Source organism: Barbus barbus (assembly GCF_936440315.1).
Source record: "Barbus barbus genome assembly, chromosome: 42".
NCBI classification, from domain to species: Eukaryota; Metazoa; Chordata; class Actinopteri; order Cypriniformes; family Cyprinidae; genus Barbus; species Barbus barbus.
The window spans coordinates 24,007,852-24,023,923 of record NC_136720.1 but is presented as its reverse complement, the minus strand read 5'-3'; the positions used below and the strand labels follow the sequence as shown (position 1 = coordinate 24,023,923).

The 16,072-nt window shown below is 36.7% G+C and overlaps 1 protein-coding gene across 1 annotated transcript; it reads right to left on the bottom strand.

Annotated features, from left to right (window-relative positions):
* Positions 1-7,947: 7,947 nt before the first annotated feature.
* LOC306861387 (macrophage mannose receptor 1-like) lies at positions 7,948-10,053 on the bottom strand. Its single transcript, XM_079403612.1, has 4 exons — positions 10,028-10,053; positions 9,596-9,685; positions 8,689-9,336; positions 7,948-8,590 (listed from the first exon to the last, which is right to left on the bottom strand). Exons 2-4 carry the CDS (start codon positions 9,627-9,629, stop codon positions 8,235-8,237), a joined length of 1,038 nt encoding a protein of 345 aa, XP_079259738.1. The 5' UTR covers positions 9,630-9,685; positions 10,028-10,053; the 3' UTR covers positions 7,948-8,234.
* Positions 10,054-16,072: the final 6,019 nt, after the last annotated feature.

Below are 16,072 nucleotides of genomic sequence, written 5' to 3'. Positions count from 1 at the left end.
GGCACTTATTCGAAACGTAATTAGAACCTTTCTCTAGTTTTTCTTGTTTTGCAAGAAAACGGTGTGTGATTTTAAATGGCGTCAGTGATTTGTGTTCAAAATAAAACCCTTTATGAGACAAAAGACAAAAGTATTTCAGAACAAAAACCTTCTTACTTATTCGCTAACCAGTCCAGTCCAGTTTAACTAGCTGGTCCTTGCACTGCAATAGTGCCATTCGTATTCAAATTAAATTATTTCAAGCCATATGCATCTTATTATGTATGTGCATTATTTACAAAAGTGTTATTTTACTAATGTGAAAAGGTTTAAAATTCCACAAGCATAAATATTTCTTTAGCCCTGTATTTATTACATTTGAATGGGAATTGTTTTTAAATCTTTTTCTTTAAGTACATGATTTTCTTTCTGAGTTCTGAGAAATTAGCAGCAAGCAAACTAGACTTTCACAAGCAGATCAGTATATATGTTTCTATCGGTGATATCATCTCTACTTCTTACTTTTTGAATGAGAATAATATCTGATCACAAAATGCATCGCATTTTAGAGTTTTATGCCAGTTTACTGCACTATTCTGTCCTTGATTTTGCATTTATTTGTGCTAAACTTGAAAGAAAATTGTTATGGATATTTTATTGGTGTTTATTGATGATTTTGGATTTGTTTACTGTCATATAACACTTGCAGAGTTCTTGCATAAGGATATAAGAGTGTACGGCAAATGGATTGGGAAACAGTGTTTATTGAATTATTCGACAAACTGAAGCAACAGTAATGAATTATTCACAAATAAATTCAAAACTAGTTACGCTGAATAAGTGCTTTATATTAAAATACATACATTTTATCACTTATTTTTTAAAAGAAATTACAGCCAGTAACTACAAAAGAGAATATAGCATAAACTAAAGCATGTAGCAGTGCTTTAAGATGGTTTGTAAGATGAATGATAGTAGAGAGGTATGTTATTCCCCCTCACATAAAACTTTAAATTTAGTTCGGCAGTCTTTATCACACCATTTATATTGACCGTTCACCTTCTTTATGGCACCGCAGTGCTGGGATATCAGATGTTCTGGTGCACTTCCGTCTTTCCAGTTGGTCCAGGGTCCCACATGGAGCCCGTTGGACCAAATCCAGAATCCAAAAAGTCGACTCTGTCTAAGCCCCACCCACACTGGCTCTGAGATCTTCTGTCTTTTTAGCTCTCGCTCCATTTCTATCTGATCATCCTTAGACTCGATGCGCAGAAGCCCGGCTGTATTCCGTTGAGTGTTGCAGTAATCCAGAGCGTCCTCCCAGGACAATTCAACCTTACTGACATGAATGAAGCTCTCTGACAAAAAAAGCATGCAAAGAAAAAAACATTAAAATCTATTCTAATACAATGAATTGCAAAATTATTTAATGCTAAAACAGGAATGATTTGAATTTCAGAGCATGTGATGTATTATCTTACTGTAGCATAAAGGGTAGTATTCCCCTCCCTCAATTTTCAACCACTGCACAGTCGGATATGATGTCATGTAAACCCCAGCGCCGTTTTGCTTTGTTTGAGTGTCAGATTTCCAGTTTCTGTAAGCAGACTGTCCTCCATCATTCCATTCCACACTGTCCTTCAGCAGGCCGATCCAGCAAGGAGGCCTATCCTTGCCTTGTGCTTCCTTCACTTGTTCATTTTCCTCCCCATTTCTGATACTGGCTAAATCAGCGTGATTCTCTCTGCAGTACAGCTGAGCCTCAAACCAGCTTTTTTCTTCAGAGATTAACTTGTAGTTGTATGATGCTCGCCCAACATCTGTATGAATGCAAGAAAGTGATATTGTTTTGGTTGAATTCAATATAAAATTATATAGTTATAAGATAATATTGTATTACCTTGATCATAACACATGAATTGTCTTTTCTGATCGCATCGGAGAGAGTCCCAATTTCCATCAGCTTTCATAGTAGCGCAGCATGGTTCCCCACAGTTCATTTGAAAATCATTATTATATGTGACCTCATCACCATTTGACCATTTCTTACTGGGTTTTCCTATATGTGCACCAATCCAGCCACTAGGGTCAGTATCTGAGAGCAGTGTACTCAGTTCCATATTCTCTTTTTGGTCATAAACTGTGACGAGGTCAGTGTAGTTTGTTCTGCATTCATTTACAGCATCCGTTCTAATAACATCCTTCAGTCCTCTGTAGAACTGTCTCAGTCGGCCTTTACCAGTTGAATGAGGAAAAGCTGAAGAGAAATGTTCCGTTTTTAGCACCAAAACCCATTTGTGTTGTATGAGGAAAATAAACAAGCAAACTATGATCCAGACGATTGAATACTCACCACAGAGGAGGAGCAGCACACGAAGCAACATCATAGTGATGTTCAATGCGTTTAAACCAGTATCTGCTGTTCAATTTTTTTTTTGTTTCAACAAACCACACACACAAAAAAGATTGTTGAAAACTTTTAATAATAATAATAATAATAAAAATATTATTTGCAATAATTTTCACTTTGTTCAATTTGCTTGTTTAATGAACAGAAAATGTCTCATTAAGCAAAACATTCTTACAAGTTCCAAGTTACCATGTGAATTTCCATGAATTATCTTTTTTAAATGTTTATTTTAATTGGGTGTACAATCATATACCAAAAACAAACAAATAAATCAATGTACATATAGTTATCAATGCAATCATAAAGTGTATTAACAATATAAGGACCAGAACAATTGCCTAATGTGTTTTAGATGTAAATTACTTCAAAAGCACACCTATCAGGTATTTATCTATAGATACTAGCCTATATACATAAACAACCAAACTAAATTCATTTACTTTCTAGAATAACTGTAAGTCTCTTCTAAAAATATACAAACCCGATTCCAAAAAAGTTGGGACACTGTACAAATTGTGAATAAAAACAGAATGCAATGATGTGGAAGTTTCAATTTTCAATATTTTATTCAGAATACAACATAGATGACATATCAAATGTTTAAACTGAGAAAATGTATCATTTTAAGGGAAAAATAAGTTTATTTTAAATTTCATGGCATCAACACATCTCAAAAAAGTTGGGACAAGGCCATGTTTACCACTGTGTGGCATCCCCTCTTCTTTTTATAACAGTCTGCAAACGTCTGGGGACTGAGGAGACAAGTTGCTCAAGTTTAGGAATAGGAATGTTGTCCCATTCTTGTCTAATACAGGCTTCTAGTTGCTCATCTGTCTTAGGTCTTCTTTGTCGCATCTTCCTCTTTATGATGTGCTAAATGTTTTCTATGGGTGAAAGATCTGGACTGCAGGCTGGCCATTTCAGTACCCGGATCCTCCTTCTACGCAGCCATGATGTTGTAATTGATGCAGTATGTAGTCTGGCATTGTCATGTTGGAAAATGCAAGGTCTTCCCAGAAAGAGACAACGTCTGGATGGGAGCATATGTTGTTCTAGAACTTGGATATACCTTTCAGCATTGATGGTGCCTTTCCAGATGTGTAAGCTGCCCATGCCACACGCACTCATGCAACCCCATACCATCAGAGATGCAGGCTTCTGAACTGAGCGCTGATAACAACTTGGGTTGTCTTGTCCTCTTTAGTCCGGATGACATGATGTCCCAATTTTCCAAAAAGAACTTCAAATTTTGATTCGTCTGACCACAGAACAGTTTTCCACTTTGCCACAGTCCATTTTAAATAAGCCTTGGCCCAGAGAAAATGCCTGTGCTTCTGGATCATGTGGCTTCTTTTTTGATCTATAGAGTTTTAGCCGGCAACGGCGAATGGCACAGTGGATTGTGTTCACCCGACAATGTTTTCTGGAAGTATTCCTGAGCCCATGTTGTGATTTCCATTACAGTAGCATTCCTGTATGTGATGCAGTGCCGTCTAATGGCCCGAAGATCACGGGCATCCAGTATGGTTTTCCGGCCTTGACCCTTACGCACAGAGATTGTTCCAGATTCTCTGAATCTTTGGATGATATTATGCACTGTAGATGATGATAACTTCAAACTCTTTGCAATTTTTCTCTGAGAAACTCCTTTCTGATATTGCTCCACTATTTTTCGCCGCAGCATTGGGGGAATTGGTGATCCTCTTGCCATCTTGACTTCTGAGAGACACTGCCACGCTGAGAGGCTCTTTTTATACCCAATCATGTTGCCAATTGACCCAATAAGTTGCAAATTGGTCCTCCAGCTGTTCCTTATATGTACATTTAACTTTTCCGGCCTCTTATTGCTACCTGTCCCAACTTTTTTGGAATGTGTAGCTCTCATGAAATCCAAAATGAGCCAATATTTGGCATGACATTTCAAAATGTCTCACTTTCAACATTTGATATGTTATCTATATTCTATTGTGAATAAAATATAAGTTTATGAGATTTGTAAATTATTGCATTCCTTTTTTATTCGTAATTTGTACAGTCCCAACTTTTTTGGAATCGGGTTTGTATTTAAGGGCCTCTAGTATTTCTTTCCAATATTCTTGAATATGTAGACATTCCCAAAATATATGATTATGGTTTGATTCATGACATCCACAGTTTCGCCAACATTTTGGAGAGTTGTTACTATCTGGCTGTTTGTGTTGGTTATATAAAATATCTATAATTATCTTTTTTCCAACATAATTTCTTCCAATTTAGTGAAGTAGTCAGTTTGACCACTCTTCATCAGTAAAGATTATTTCGCTTCTGTCATCCATTTCTCTTTGATATAAATTGTAGAGTGAGTGAACTTCACATGATATGCATGACGATATGTGTGTAATATATGGCAAATAAAGCAAAACAGCTTTAACTATTCTGTTTATAATGTTAACTCAAACTCTCTTGCTAAAGAATCCCTTTAAAGTTTGTCATAGGCCTATTTCATATTTTTTTATATATTTTGTATAAAATGTTATAGATCTATACATGCTGTATTGAAACTGTTAACGTGAAATATTCAAATAGTACAGTTTTAAATCTGTATTAATAATGATTGTAATTCAGGTTTGCATCAATAGACAAAGCATGCAATTCTTTTCACAAAACACTATCTTTCACTGATTTTCTCAGCTAGAAATGTACAAAAAAAAAACCGCATCATTAGATCAGAGATAGCAAATTGACTTCATTCTTACCTGATGAGAAGATATTTCATTTGATAATGTACTGAAGGAAACTAAAGACTTTTGTATGCGACTCTATAGAGGGCAGGGGTAGCAGGCAAATTGATTCTGGATAATGTAAGTTAATGAGTAACTTCCTTTAGCTGTTCATTCAAACAGGAGTTTTTTCCAGGTCATAACAGTAATAATGATTAAGCCCAGTCAAATTTATAGTGCTTATTGCAGTAAAAATTCTGCATAACCAAAACTGAGCTAAATTGTAAAGCAAACAGTGTTGTTTATTTTAAAAAAGGGCAGTGTTGCTCATACGATCCAATTCAAATGAAATTTATTACAGAAGTTTTGGTGCAAAAAGTTGTTTGTGATGTGCATTAATTTTCTTAATATGGTGTTGTTGTGCATGTCTGTGAATATTATATTCTCAGAACAAATACTTTGAAAAGTAAAAGTTATACTGTCCGTGTACCGATGTGTAAATAAACACTTGACATGTACATACACACTCCATAGATTATAGAGCTGAGAAGTGCAGCCGCTGCTTTTTGCTTTTTCCATAAACCAATAAATTCAAATCTGCTGTTTTGAATTAAGTAATGAACTTCCTTCTTCGTGGCTGTGGTAGCCTAGTTTCATTCATTCGGTGTTTGCATAAACATATACTGCCTTAGTCAAACATCAATATCATCTATAATGTGTCCATATTTAAATGCACTGCATGGGCCCTACAAGGTCCTGTTCTGATGTGCCTCAACTAAATTTGTGTTTGAGGAACAAGTTATGATCATTTAACATTTAACTACTGTACAAAGATATCGCAATACTTCGTAGCTGATTGATTACAATATAGGAATTGCAAACATTTTTTTAATTAATTTTCTGAAATGTTGTTTAAATAAGACATCATCTATTTAAAGATGCACTAGTTCGCAGAACAAAAAAAAATGAACACTGGATAAAGCCAGGTTCACACACACACACACACACACACACACACACACACACACACACACACACCTTTAAAAAGTGTTTCCTAAAAAAGCAAACAAACACACACACAAATAGATAAAGTGCAATAAAATAAACACTTAAATGTATTTTGGATGTTTTCTTCTCCGTTAACAACATGATATCAAAAGACAAACAGATCTCAAAATTGACCAGTGCCTGAAAAAAAACATGTCTTGCCTTAAATTGTAAATTAAGAGCTTTCTGTATTCTCTGATTTAATAATTCATATTTAATACTTCTCTCTCAAAGTGATCTTCCTCAGAATCAATACACAGCACTGATTTCAGTTCTTCAGATTATTATGACATGTTATGTACATGTTATATTCTGCTAAATGACTAAATATACACAAACTTACACTACTTACGCATGGAGTCACTGCGCTAAGTGTTAGTGCAGTTTCTTTGCTCTGTTTTGTGATTTAGAGAAGAAAAAAAAGCAAAGCCCACGAAATGTTCTGGATGAAGGTTCAGAGTTGTGATGGATCACAGACGCTGGCCGAGTTTGTTCTCTACATGACTGATGCTTCTGTATTTGCTCACACAGGAAACTTAGGCTGGGTGTAAAATGTGTTGCTCGTGTTATTTAATCACGGTGATCAAAGCACATCTTTTCTACAGCCTCAGCGCTATATTGGTTTGTCAATAGTGCAGTGCTGAGTCTGCAGTATGTGATTTAGGGTCTCTGTCACACAGACCAGCATCACCCATGCTCAGCCTTTCTCCCCAGAGCTTTAAGTTAGTTTTATTAAGCATCTGAAAGTGTGCCTTTGATGTAAAATGACCCTTTTGTGCTGCAGCATGGCGTAATGCAACATGTTGCATTTTAATCAAATTGAAAGAGAAAGATATTTTTAATGGGACGTTTATCATCAAAGCTCAACAAGTATGAAAAATGTAATGTTTAAAAATCACACATAATGGAATAAAACTGTTGTGTAAAATATGAACATTTGTTAGCCTGGTAATAATAATCGTATTTGTTAGAAAGACAATCAAAATAAAAAATGATTTGTTCATACATACATTCGTTAGCGTTTCAGTTGCTGCCTATATGTTCATAATTCAGTGTCTGTCCATCCATAGAAAAAAATAGTATTTAAATACACAAGCCTATAAATACAAACAGGTTTCTCGTAATATTTTCAAAAGAAAAAAAGAAAGAAAAAAAACTGTCCAAACCAAACCCTTAACAGTTTGCAATGCATTTTATGATGTGCTGAGTCTTAAATAGTAAATGTGTTTAATTACATACAGTTCTCTAATATTGTCACACAACAAGAGTTATAGTTAGCAAAAAATTTAAACATATAAATAAAAATTAGGGACAAGCTTTATAAATAACAGATTAAGATATTCAATAATGTTGTTTATACAGTTTATGATTAAAGAACCTGCAGATATGTTTTTTTTTTTACTTTTCTGAATTTTCTTTACTATCATTTGATTACCATTTTTTGCTACTTTTTCTATAATAAAATAATACATTCTCCAATATTGATTTAATGTACAATATAAACTTTATTATTTTATAAATGTACTCTTTTTGTTGTTGCTATTTTTCTATATTAAAATACTTTCTCTGATATCACTTTAATGTAAAATAGTGTGAAAGACTTTTAACAACCATTTTATAGCTGTTATTAAGGGAAATTTAAGTCGATGAAGTACCCAGAATTCCTTTTTTTTGGCAGAAATGTTGAGCTTAAAACAGGTCTACTGACCCGCAGATCACACACTTGTGATACTAATCAACTGGCTGCATGTCTTGGTTTATTTACCGATTCACCAAATACAAATGCTATTCGCAATAAAAAGACTCGATGTTATGTGCATTCATGAACAACTTTTAATATAAATTTTTAGTTTGAGGCATAAAGGTGTACAACAGTAAAATAGTCAAATGAATGAATGAATGAGATAAACATGAAAAAGGCAATAGAAGCACTAATCACCAACTAGCTCCTGCTACCTAAGAGCTTTATTATATGAGACATGAATGATACAGGACCACTGTTTACTATTGAACGCATAAGCTCTTTTCCCTCATTCTAGGGAGGCGGAGCACTGAAAACAGAGCATACAACAAACCAAAGACCATACGAGAGAGGTTTGTTACTTTACCTCACATAAAACTCTAAATTTAGATCTGCAGACTTTATCTCTCCAATTGAATGCACCGTTCACATTCTCTAAGGCGCCGCAGTGCTGGGACGATTGATGGCCTGGTGCATCTCCTTTCCAGTAGGTCCAGGGTCCTACATAGTGGCCATTGGACCAAATCCAGAATCCAAAAAGTCGACTCTGTCTAAGCCCCACCCACACTGGCCCCGAGATATTCTGTCTTTTTAGCTCTCGCTCCGTTTCTCTCTGATCATCCTCAGACTCTATGCGCAGAAGCCCAGATGTATTGCAGTAATCCAGAGCGTCCTCCCAGGACATTTCTTCCTTACTGACATGAATGAACCTTTCTGAAGAGAAGAAAAGAAAAAAAGAAAAATAGTTGCATGCTTAAAATAGTAGATATGAGATGTTGAATGTGGGAGCGTAAAATATCATCTTAACCTACTGTAGCAAAGAGGAGCACAGGTACTCAGACTACTTGTGTTGCAAGGTTTCGTTGGACGATTTGTGAGAAATGTAAAGCATTCTCCTTTAGGATCTTGTTTGTAATCAGAATGTCCACCATCAAACCATGCAACCTTGTAATTATACTGAAGGCCAATCCAGACAGAGTTACTCCCATTTACTGCTTCCTTGGCTTGTTCGTTTTCCATCTCATTTCTGATACTGACTAAATTACTGTCATTCTTTTTGCAGTACAGCTGAGCCTCGAACCAGGTTTTGTTTTCAGGGATTAAAATAGGTTTACCTTGATTATAACACATGAAGTACATTTTTGTTGAACTACAGTTGAAACACTCCCATGTTCCAGCAATGGTCAACGCACCACAGCATTTTTCCTCAGTAAAATTTCTGGTGAGTTTGATAAACGTGACATTATCGCCGTTTGACCATGTACAGGTGTTGGCTCTAATCCAGTGACAATCAGATCCATTCACTTTAGCTCGCATCATATTCTCTTCTTGATCATAGATTGTGACGAGGTCGGTGTAGTTCTGTCTACAAGCAGTCACTGCATCAGTTATCTGCATTTGTGGTTCATGTAAGTAGAATTTTGTTCTTAGTCGATCCGTACAGCTTGAAAGGGGAACAACTGAGAAGAAATGGTCAGTTTTTAGTGAAATAGTACTGACACCTTGACTGGAGGAAAATTAATAGCTTTCAAAAACATTGACTTCAACAATTAATTTGAATATACACTAGAATAGTCCTCATCTAGGACTTTTTGACTTAAACATTAAATACATGTGCAATGTCTTAATAAAATAAAAAAAGCATGTGGTGTGTAAGGAATAAATAAGATGATGATTTGTTATGCAAAGCTTCTCAAACAGGTAGAATTAAATACTCACCCCAGAGAAGAAGCAGGGCAGGTAGAAGTACCATGGTAATGCTCAGCTTATATCAATATCAATCTTATTCATGTGGTGCGATGATTCAATCTAAAGAAGAAACATTTGTTTTATCTGTTAATTCTAATAGGAGTTGCACTTATCAGTGGATTGGAGAATATAAAAAATAGCCACAGTAATTGTGAAATGAAATCATTCTAAATTCCTTATGATCCTCTGTTATTAATACAAAGGCTAAACACTTCTGGTGCGACATATCCAAACAGTACAATACATTTTTAAATATCTAAATGTGTGTAAGAATCTGCTCCCAGAGGAGCGCATCAATAAACAAACAATGACAGATCGGATACTTTACTTAGACAAAACAGTATGTTACTATCATTGTATTTCATCTTGATATGGAATAAGGTTAATAAAGTTCCTTCTTACCTGGTGAGCAGGTAATTTGGTTGTGTACTGAACTGAAGGAAATAGCAGACTTATTCAAATCATGGCATCATTTTAGGGCAGGGTCAGACAGACAGGCAGGCTGGGTCTGACAACACACCACAGCTTCCCTGAAAGTATAGAGACGTCATTCCTGTTGACTGGCAACGATTCTTGTATACTTCATAATCAGTGATATTCTGCTGTATCCCTGCATACAAAAGAGATGGTACATATAACACAAATAAACAAGTTTACATTTCAAATCACAAAATTGTTTTAATGTAGCTCATACTATATTTGTGATGTATGCTCTTTTTGTTGTTAAAAACCTACAGTTACTGGTATATAATGTTACATAAAGCAAAATACACTGCAAACATAATGATTTGATAAGTGATGAATGAAGAGTTCACCAAAATAATTATTACAAATTCTCTGTGCTTAGTAAAAGTAAAAAAACATTTACTTTACTTTACTTTTACTTTTGTCATTTAGCAGACGCTTTTGTCCAAAGCGACTTACAAATAAGAAAAAGTAACTAAAACTAAAAAGTTACAACTCTATAAATACTATCTACCCACATATTTAAGAAAATAAAGAAATTAAATAAAATTAACACATGCATATAACAACAACATTTCAATAATAAACATATCAATGAAAAAATTAAATAAAAAGCTACTACTATCCCTTGGCGGTGTCCCTGCCCGGTGGAGTCGCACGGTAGAGTCGATGGTCTTTACACTCTTTGGTCTTCACACTAAGAGGGCTTCACACGACGACTGCCGCGACCGCTGCCGCGGTATAATAACCTTTATTATACCAATCTAACAAATGATCATTTCAATTCAGCTGGACCCACTTTCCTGTTTATCAACTACAAATGGCCAAGCAAGTGCACACACTGACAAGATACACGATACAGTACGAGACCAAACGCGATTTCAGCAACTCTCATCCTAGTAAACAAAATAAGCGTTTCTAACAATATTTTAATATAATTTTTATTTATAGCTTACTATAAAAAAGCTTACTTTGATTCGATTTTAGTTTATCAGAGAGGTTCAAGAGAATGTGAATTAAATGCCACTAGTGCTAATTAAACCAGTGAATGTGAAACCATACTAAATGTGCTATTTGTTTTATACACAAATGATATACTATCGAATCATGTAATTTTTATTATTTTTGTTTTAAAATTGATGGCATTGTTGTATATGGACAGCTAACAGAGCTAGAGCTAGAACTTTCGTCCTGATACTCAGAGCCTGCTGGTGTCTATTTTGGAAAAATTTGCATGAACAGGTTGCCTTAGTCAAATATTAATAACACCCATAATGTGTCCTTATTCAAGCCCTGCAATTCTGCTGCGTTACAGTCTGCACTTATTTTACGCTTTTGTAAAGTACACAGATGTTATGTGGTACTGCATATGATGCTTTGTAGTTTTTTTGTATTTATTTACCTGTTATACAAGTGAAGATCATTGTAGAGTTAAAAGTCGTTAATAAGGCTTATGTCACAAAAGCTGTGTTTCTGAACTTCAATACTTTGTCACTTCCCCTCATTGAGTCTCTTCCAGATCATTTTTCCTTTGAAATTCATCAAGTTTGGAATATGCTTCATTTGGCCAGGCTAGAGTTTGTCTCCCTGAAGAATAAACCCCAAAATTCTGTTTTATGGAAACCAACCAAATCATTAATCCATGTATACATAAGATAATAAGGCAATCGATTTAGTGGAAAAAGCACGCTTTTGCAATTATGGGGAAACATTGGGAAATTGTACTTGACAGTCAAGTTGAGGATAAATATATTGTTACTTTACTTTGTGATAAAAACTTATTTTCAGTTGGTGGATAATAAAACACAGGAAGCACCTCTCAGATGTTCTTTAGATTGTGAACATCTACGTAGTTGCAGTCTAAAGTGTGTTGTCCCAAGTGCACTTGTCTGTTATCACAGAAACCCAAGGAAGATGGGCATTCAAGAAGTCGATAGAGAGATATCAGTCAACCCCTATGAGAAAACCTTTGATTGCTATTCGCTCACCCCATCCCTAGATCTAGAATGTAGAGGAAATCTCAAGAAGATTCATCCCAAGGAAATCTCAGATGCTGCCTGCCTTTCTCTGTGCAGGTGAGAACATCCTGTTTTGTTGAAATCTTCTGAACAGATATTCATCAGACTATTTTGTTCTCCTCATGTAAGAGAATCAGACACTAATGTGAGTCTTTAAGGTATTTTGTCTCTGCTTGTGTTTCAGGGAGTTTTCTGGGGGATTTTTTTTTCTGGAGGAGCTCAGGCATATGTGCAAGTTTTCAACTGGAGCCCAACCTCACAAAGATCCGTCGTTACCCACAACCCACCTAATCTCCAAGTACTTTGTCTGTTTTTCTAATTTAATTTCTTCAACATTTCAGCTAATCAGTCCAGACGCTTATCCAAAGATCTTCTCTGGAGCTGATATTCTTACACACGCACCAAGATTTTATATTCCGTGAGTGTAAGATAAATACGATGAAAGAAATTATAGCATCTAAAGAGAGAGTTCAGTTTGAAACTAGGCTTATCTTTGTGTTCAGATCTTTGAATGGTACATTAAATATGCAGTTCATACAGTCAAGGGACCTCTTTTATTATAACATTTGCCATTTCATGCATGAAGATGCATCTCTCTGCTGGCCATCCTGATGAACCTGGTAATTGTGAGAAGCTTTGGTTGAGTGTAATGTCCTCAGCGGTCTAAAAAATACACAAAACTCTTTTTCTTTCAGTGTTACAGGAGTTGTTTCTGTCCAATACTTGCTAAGGAAAAAGCTTTTGACCTCTGAACTGTGCTGAAAGGAGGACAGAGAATAAGAGGTTTGGATGCTCAGTAGGAGCATTTTCTGTTCAGATTTACAGCATTTGAGCTCTTAAAATCAAACTCTCACACAGACCGAAAAGCCTCCAGAGTTTAAGTCTTGAAGTTGATGTTACTCGTCAGTATAGTAAAAATTTACATCAGAGCCTAAGTATCTGTGATGTCTCACTGTTCTGTTTCAGTGTGACTGCATGAGATTATCAAATCTGATACTTTAAAATGCAACCTGGTCTCATAAAAATATGTAGGCTACCTCTGTGTACTTTTTGTGCAACATCGTTTTTACGTAGCTTACAGCACGTTTCGCCGCAGTAAAAAAAAAAAATGTCCACTGAGTGGCGCTCAAACACGGGATCAATACGTAAACCCTGGCACATTTTTATTATGTTGATATAGGTACGTATTGCTGTATTTTTATTACGTTGCTTCAAGAATGTATTGCAGTGGTTCAGAATTCAAATATCCGGGGACCTTGAGCCGAAAACTCATCACCAAACACCAATGATTTGTATATGGGTACAGTAATTTTAGACACTTTCAAAACTGTTGCAACAGAGATGGAAATACAGTTTTTAAATACGTGAATTGTGCTTCCATCTTTGTTGCCACAGTTTTGGAAGTGCCTTCTTCTGTTCTAAAGAAGGGGGTGTTTTGCCCATATAGTGTATGTACAAATCATTGGTGTTTGGTGATGAGTTTTCGGCTCAAGGTCCCCGGATATTTGAATTCTGAACCACTGCAATACATTCCTGAAGCAACGTAATAAAAATACAGCAATACGTACCTATATCAACATAATAAAAATGTGCCAGGGTTTGAGCGCCACTCAGTGGACATTTTTTTTTTTACTGCGGCGAAATAATACTTTACCATGCAGTGTATTACATTTTTTTGCATGGAATTAATTTTTATTCTGTTTCCGTTTATATTTTCATATGTTTCTTGAAAAATTACATTCATTTTAATTGGCACAAAGTTAATCCCATACTTTTTGGGCTTCTGATGTTGCTGCCCCGATATGAAAGGAGTGGTTGGGGAAATTTCCTGCTGGGAAGCCTGACGATAGCAAAACGGATCAGAGATGATTTTTGGAACCAGAAACGACTGACAGGTTTTTTGGCGTCATCTATAAATAGAGGTTCAAAGGGGGATTTGGCCTGAGAAATTCTAAGGCGGAGGTACTCAAGGACAGATTAGGGCAGTCGTGGCCTAGTGGATAGAGATTTGGACTTGTAACCCGAAGGTTGTGGGTTCGAGTCTCAGGTCCGGCAGGGATTGTAGGTGGGGGAGTGAATAACCAACACTCTCTCCACCCTCAATACCACGACTGAGGTGAGACCCTTGAGCAAGGCACCAAACCCCCAACTGCTCCCCGGGCGCCGCAGCGTTGGCTGCCCACTGCTCCGAGTGTATGTTCACTACTGAGTGTACACTTGGATGGGTTAAATGCAGAGCACACATTTCACTGCTGGTTATACTCTGTATAATTGTGTATGTGACAAATAAAAACAAATTATTAATTAATTTAATTATTGGTAAAGTTGGAATGAAGAAGAGTTTGAAAATGTAAATGAAATGACCTCTCATATCTTGGTCTGTCTTACTTTGTTTGATCAAAAATTAAATGGTTTCGCTATCGAGAACTGTTAGGTCTGAGATGGTGGGGTTGGTGTCCGGATCGAATTTAGAGGAGATGGTGAGGTCTGAGCATCTCAGAAACCCGAAAAAGGCTAAAATGAACATGGCGTCCGATGGGAGATCAATACTCATGGCATCGGACGGGCAAACCTCGCCGAACGTAGGATGGAAAAGGTAAGGGATGGGAAGACCATAGGACATGAAGGTAAGATTGCTGGGCTGGAAGGCTTTGCGGCGTCTGACAGGAGTTTGATACTCACAGCATCAGACGGGTAAGCATCGTCGGTAGTTGAAAGGAAACATATTCACTCAACCGGGAAGGCTCACGCAGCATCTGATGGGGGTTCTGCACTTGCGGCATCAGATGTGTAAGTTTTACCAATAGTCGGACAGAAAAGCAAGGTTTGCTTAACTGGGAAGCTCTCGCGCATCCGACGTGAGTTCACAACCCACAGCGTCGGATGAGTGAGCCTCGCCGGTAGTCGACAGGGAAACGTATTTGCTCTTGCAGCATCTGACAGGGAGTTCAATACTCAGAATAATTGAGTCGTCTAATAGGGTAGATGCTATGAGGATTACTTGCCTGACAAAACTTTTGTGAGACAAAACCAATAGCGGTTTCTGATAATGCTTCCGAAAATCTTGGTGCTGCTTGCGTCCAAAAGTTAAGCATACAACGAAATAGAATTTTCTGTGCTAGCGTACCCCAAATAAGTGCCATGGATCTGGATGGATAGACATGGCTTGGAAGCTGAGGTGATGTCGACTTTTGTGCTAAGACCCATGATTTTATCATATGGATTGCATGGTCAATGTCCTACTATAGGGAGAGAATTCGTCGAGGGGAATCTAGGTGTTTATGCTTGAAACAGGGAGTTATGCGAAGCTGACAAATCGATTAGAAGGCGTTTCTTACCCCAGAATTTTCCTAGCAGCCACTCCAATGGGCTAATGCTGAGATGGCGGTCAATGAGAGATCTGATCATGAACCCTCGTTTAATTTGTGCCGCCTATAGGGGAAAGCTGAACAGATTATTTCAGTGGAACAGCTGAACGCAATGAAGAATTTGGAAAAATGGCAACTTTTGACGGCCATATTCAATAATTTACGATTGTTGCTGCGTTTCTGTCGTAAAGAAATGGCCAAATGTTAAAGATTAAGTGGACATTTGAATTGGATGTTTAGCCGAACAAGGATTAGATCGCACAATGACATATAGACGATTGTCGGGCCATTGGAGCCCTCTGTAGGCTTTGATGTAATGCGTATGTACATGATGTTGTATAATACATTATATTAAGTTTTCAACAGAACCATGTGTTACTTACTCTTGGTACTTTATTCAAAACGATTATGGCCCATGTGGCCTGCAATGCATCTGTTACCCAATTATTCGTTGGTGATGGCCTTGGATGAGGGGTCTATGTCTGCATCTGCCAGGATCCGCGCTCGGATGTTTTAAGCCACTAGCGGTGGCACCGAGGCAACAGCATTTGGTGGGACGAGCAGTGATGTTGCTGTAAAAGAAGATATTGTGACTT

Coding starts and splice junctions, on each gene's coding strand:
- LOC306861387 (XM_079403612.1), bottom strand. CDS start 9,629: ATGGTACTTCTACCTGCCCTGCTTCTTCTCTGGG. Junction 9,337..9,595: donor TGCCCTGCTTCTTCTCTGGG/GTGAGTATTTAA, acceptor ATTTCTTCTCAG/TTGTTCCCCTTTCAAGCTGT. Junction 8,591..8,688: donor CTGTGCTCCTCTTTGCTACA/GTAGGTTAAGAT, acceptor TCTTCTCTTCAG/AAAGGTTCATTCATGTCAGT.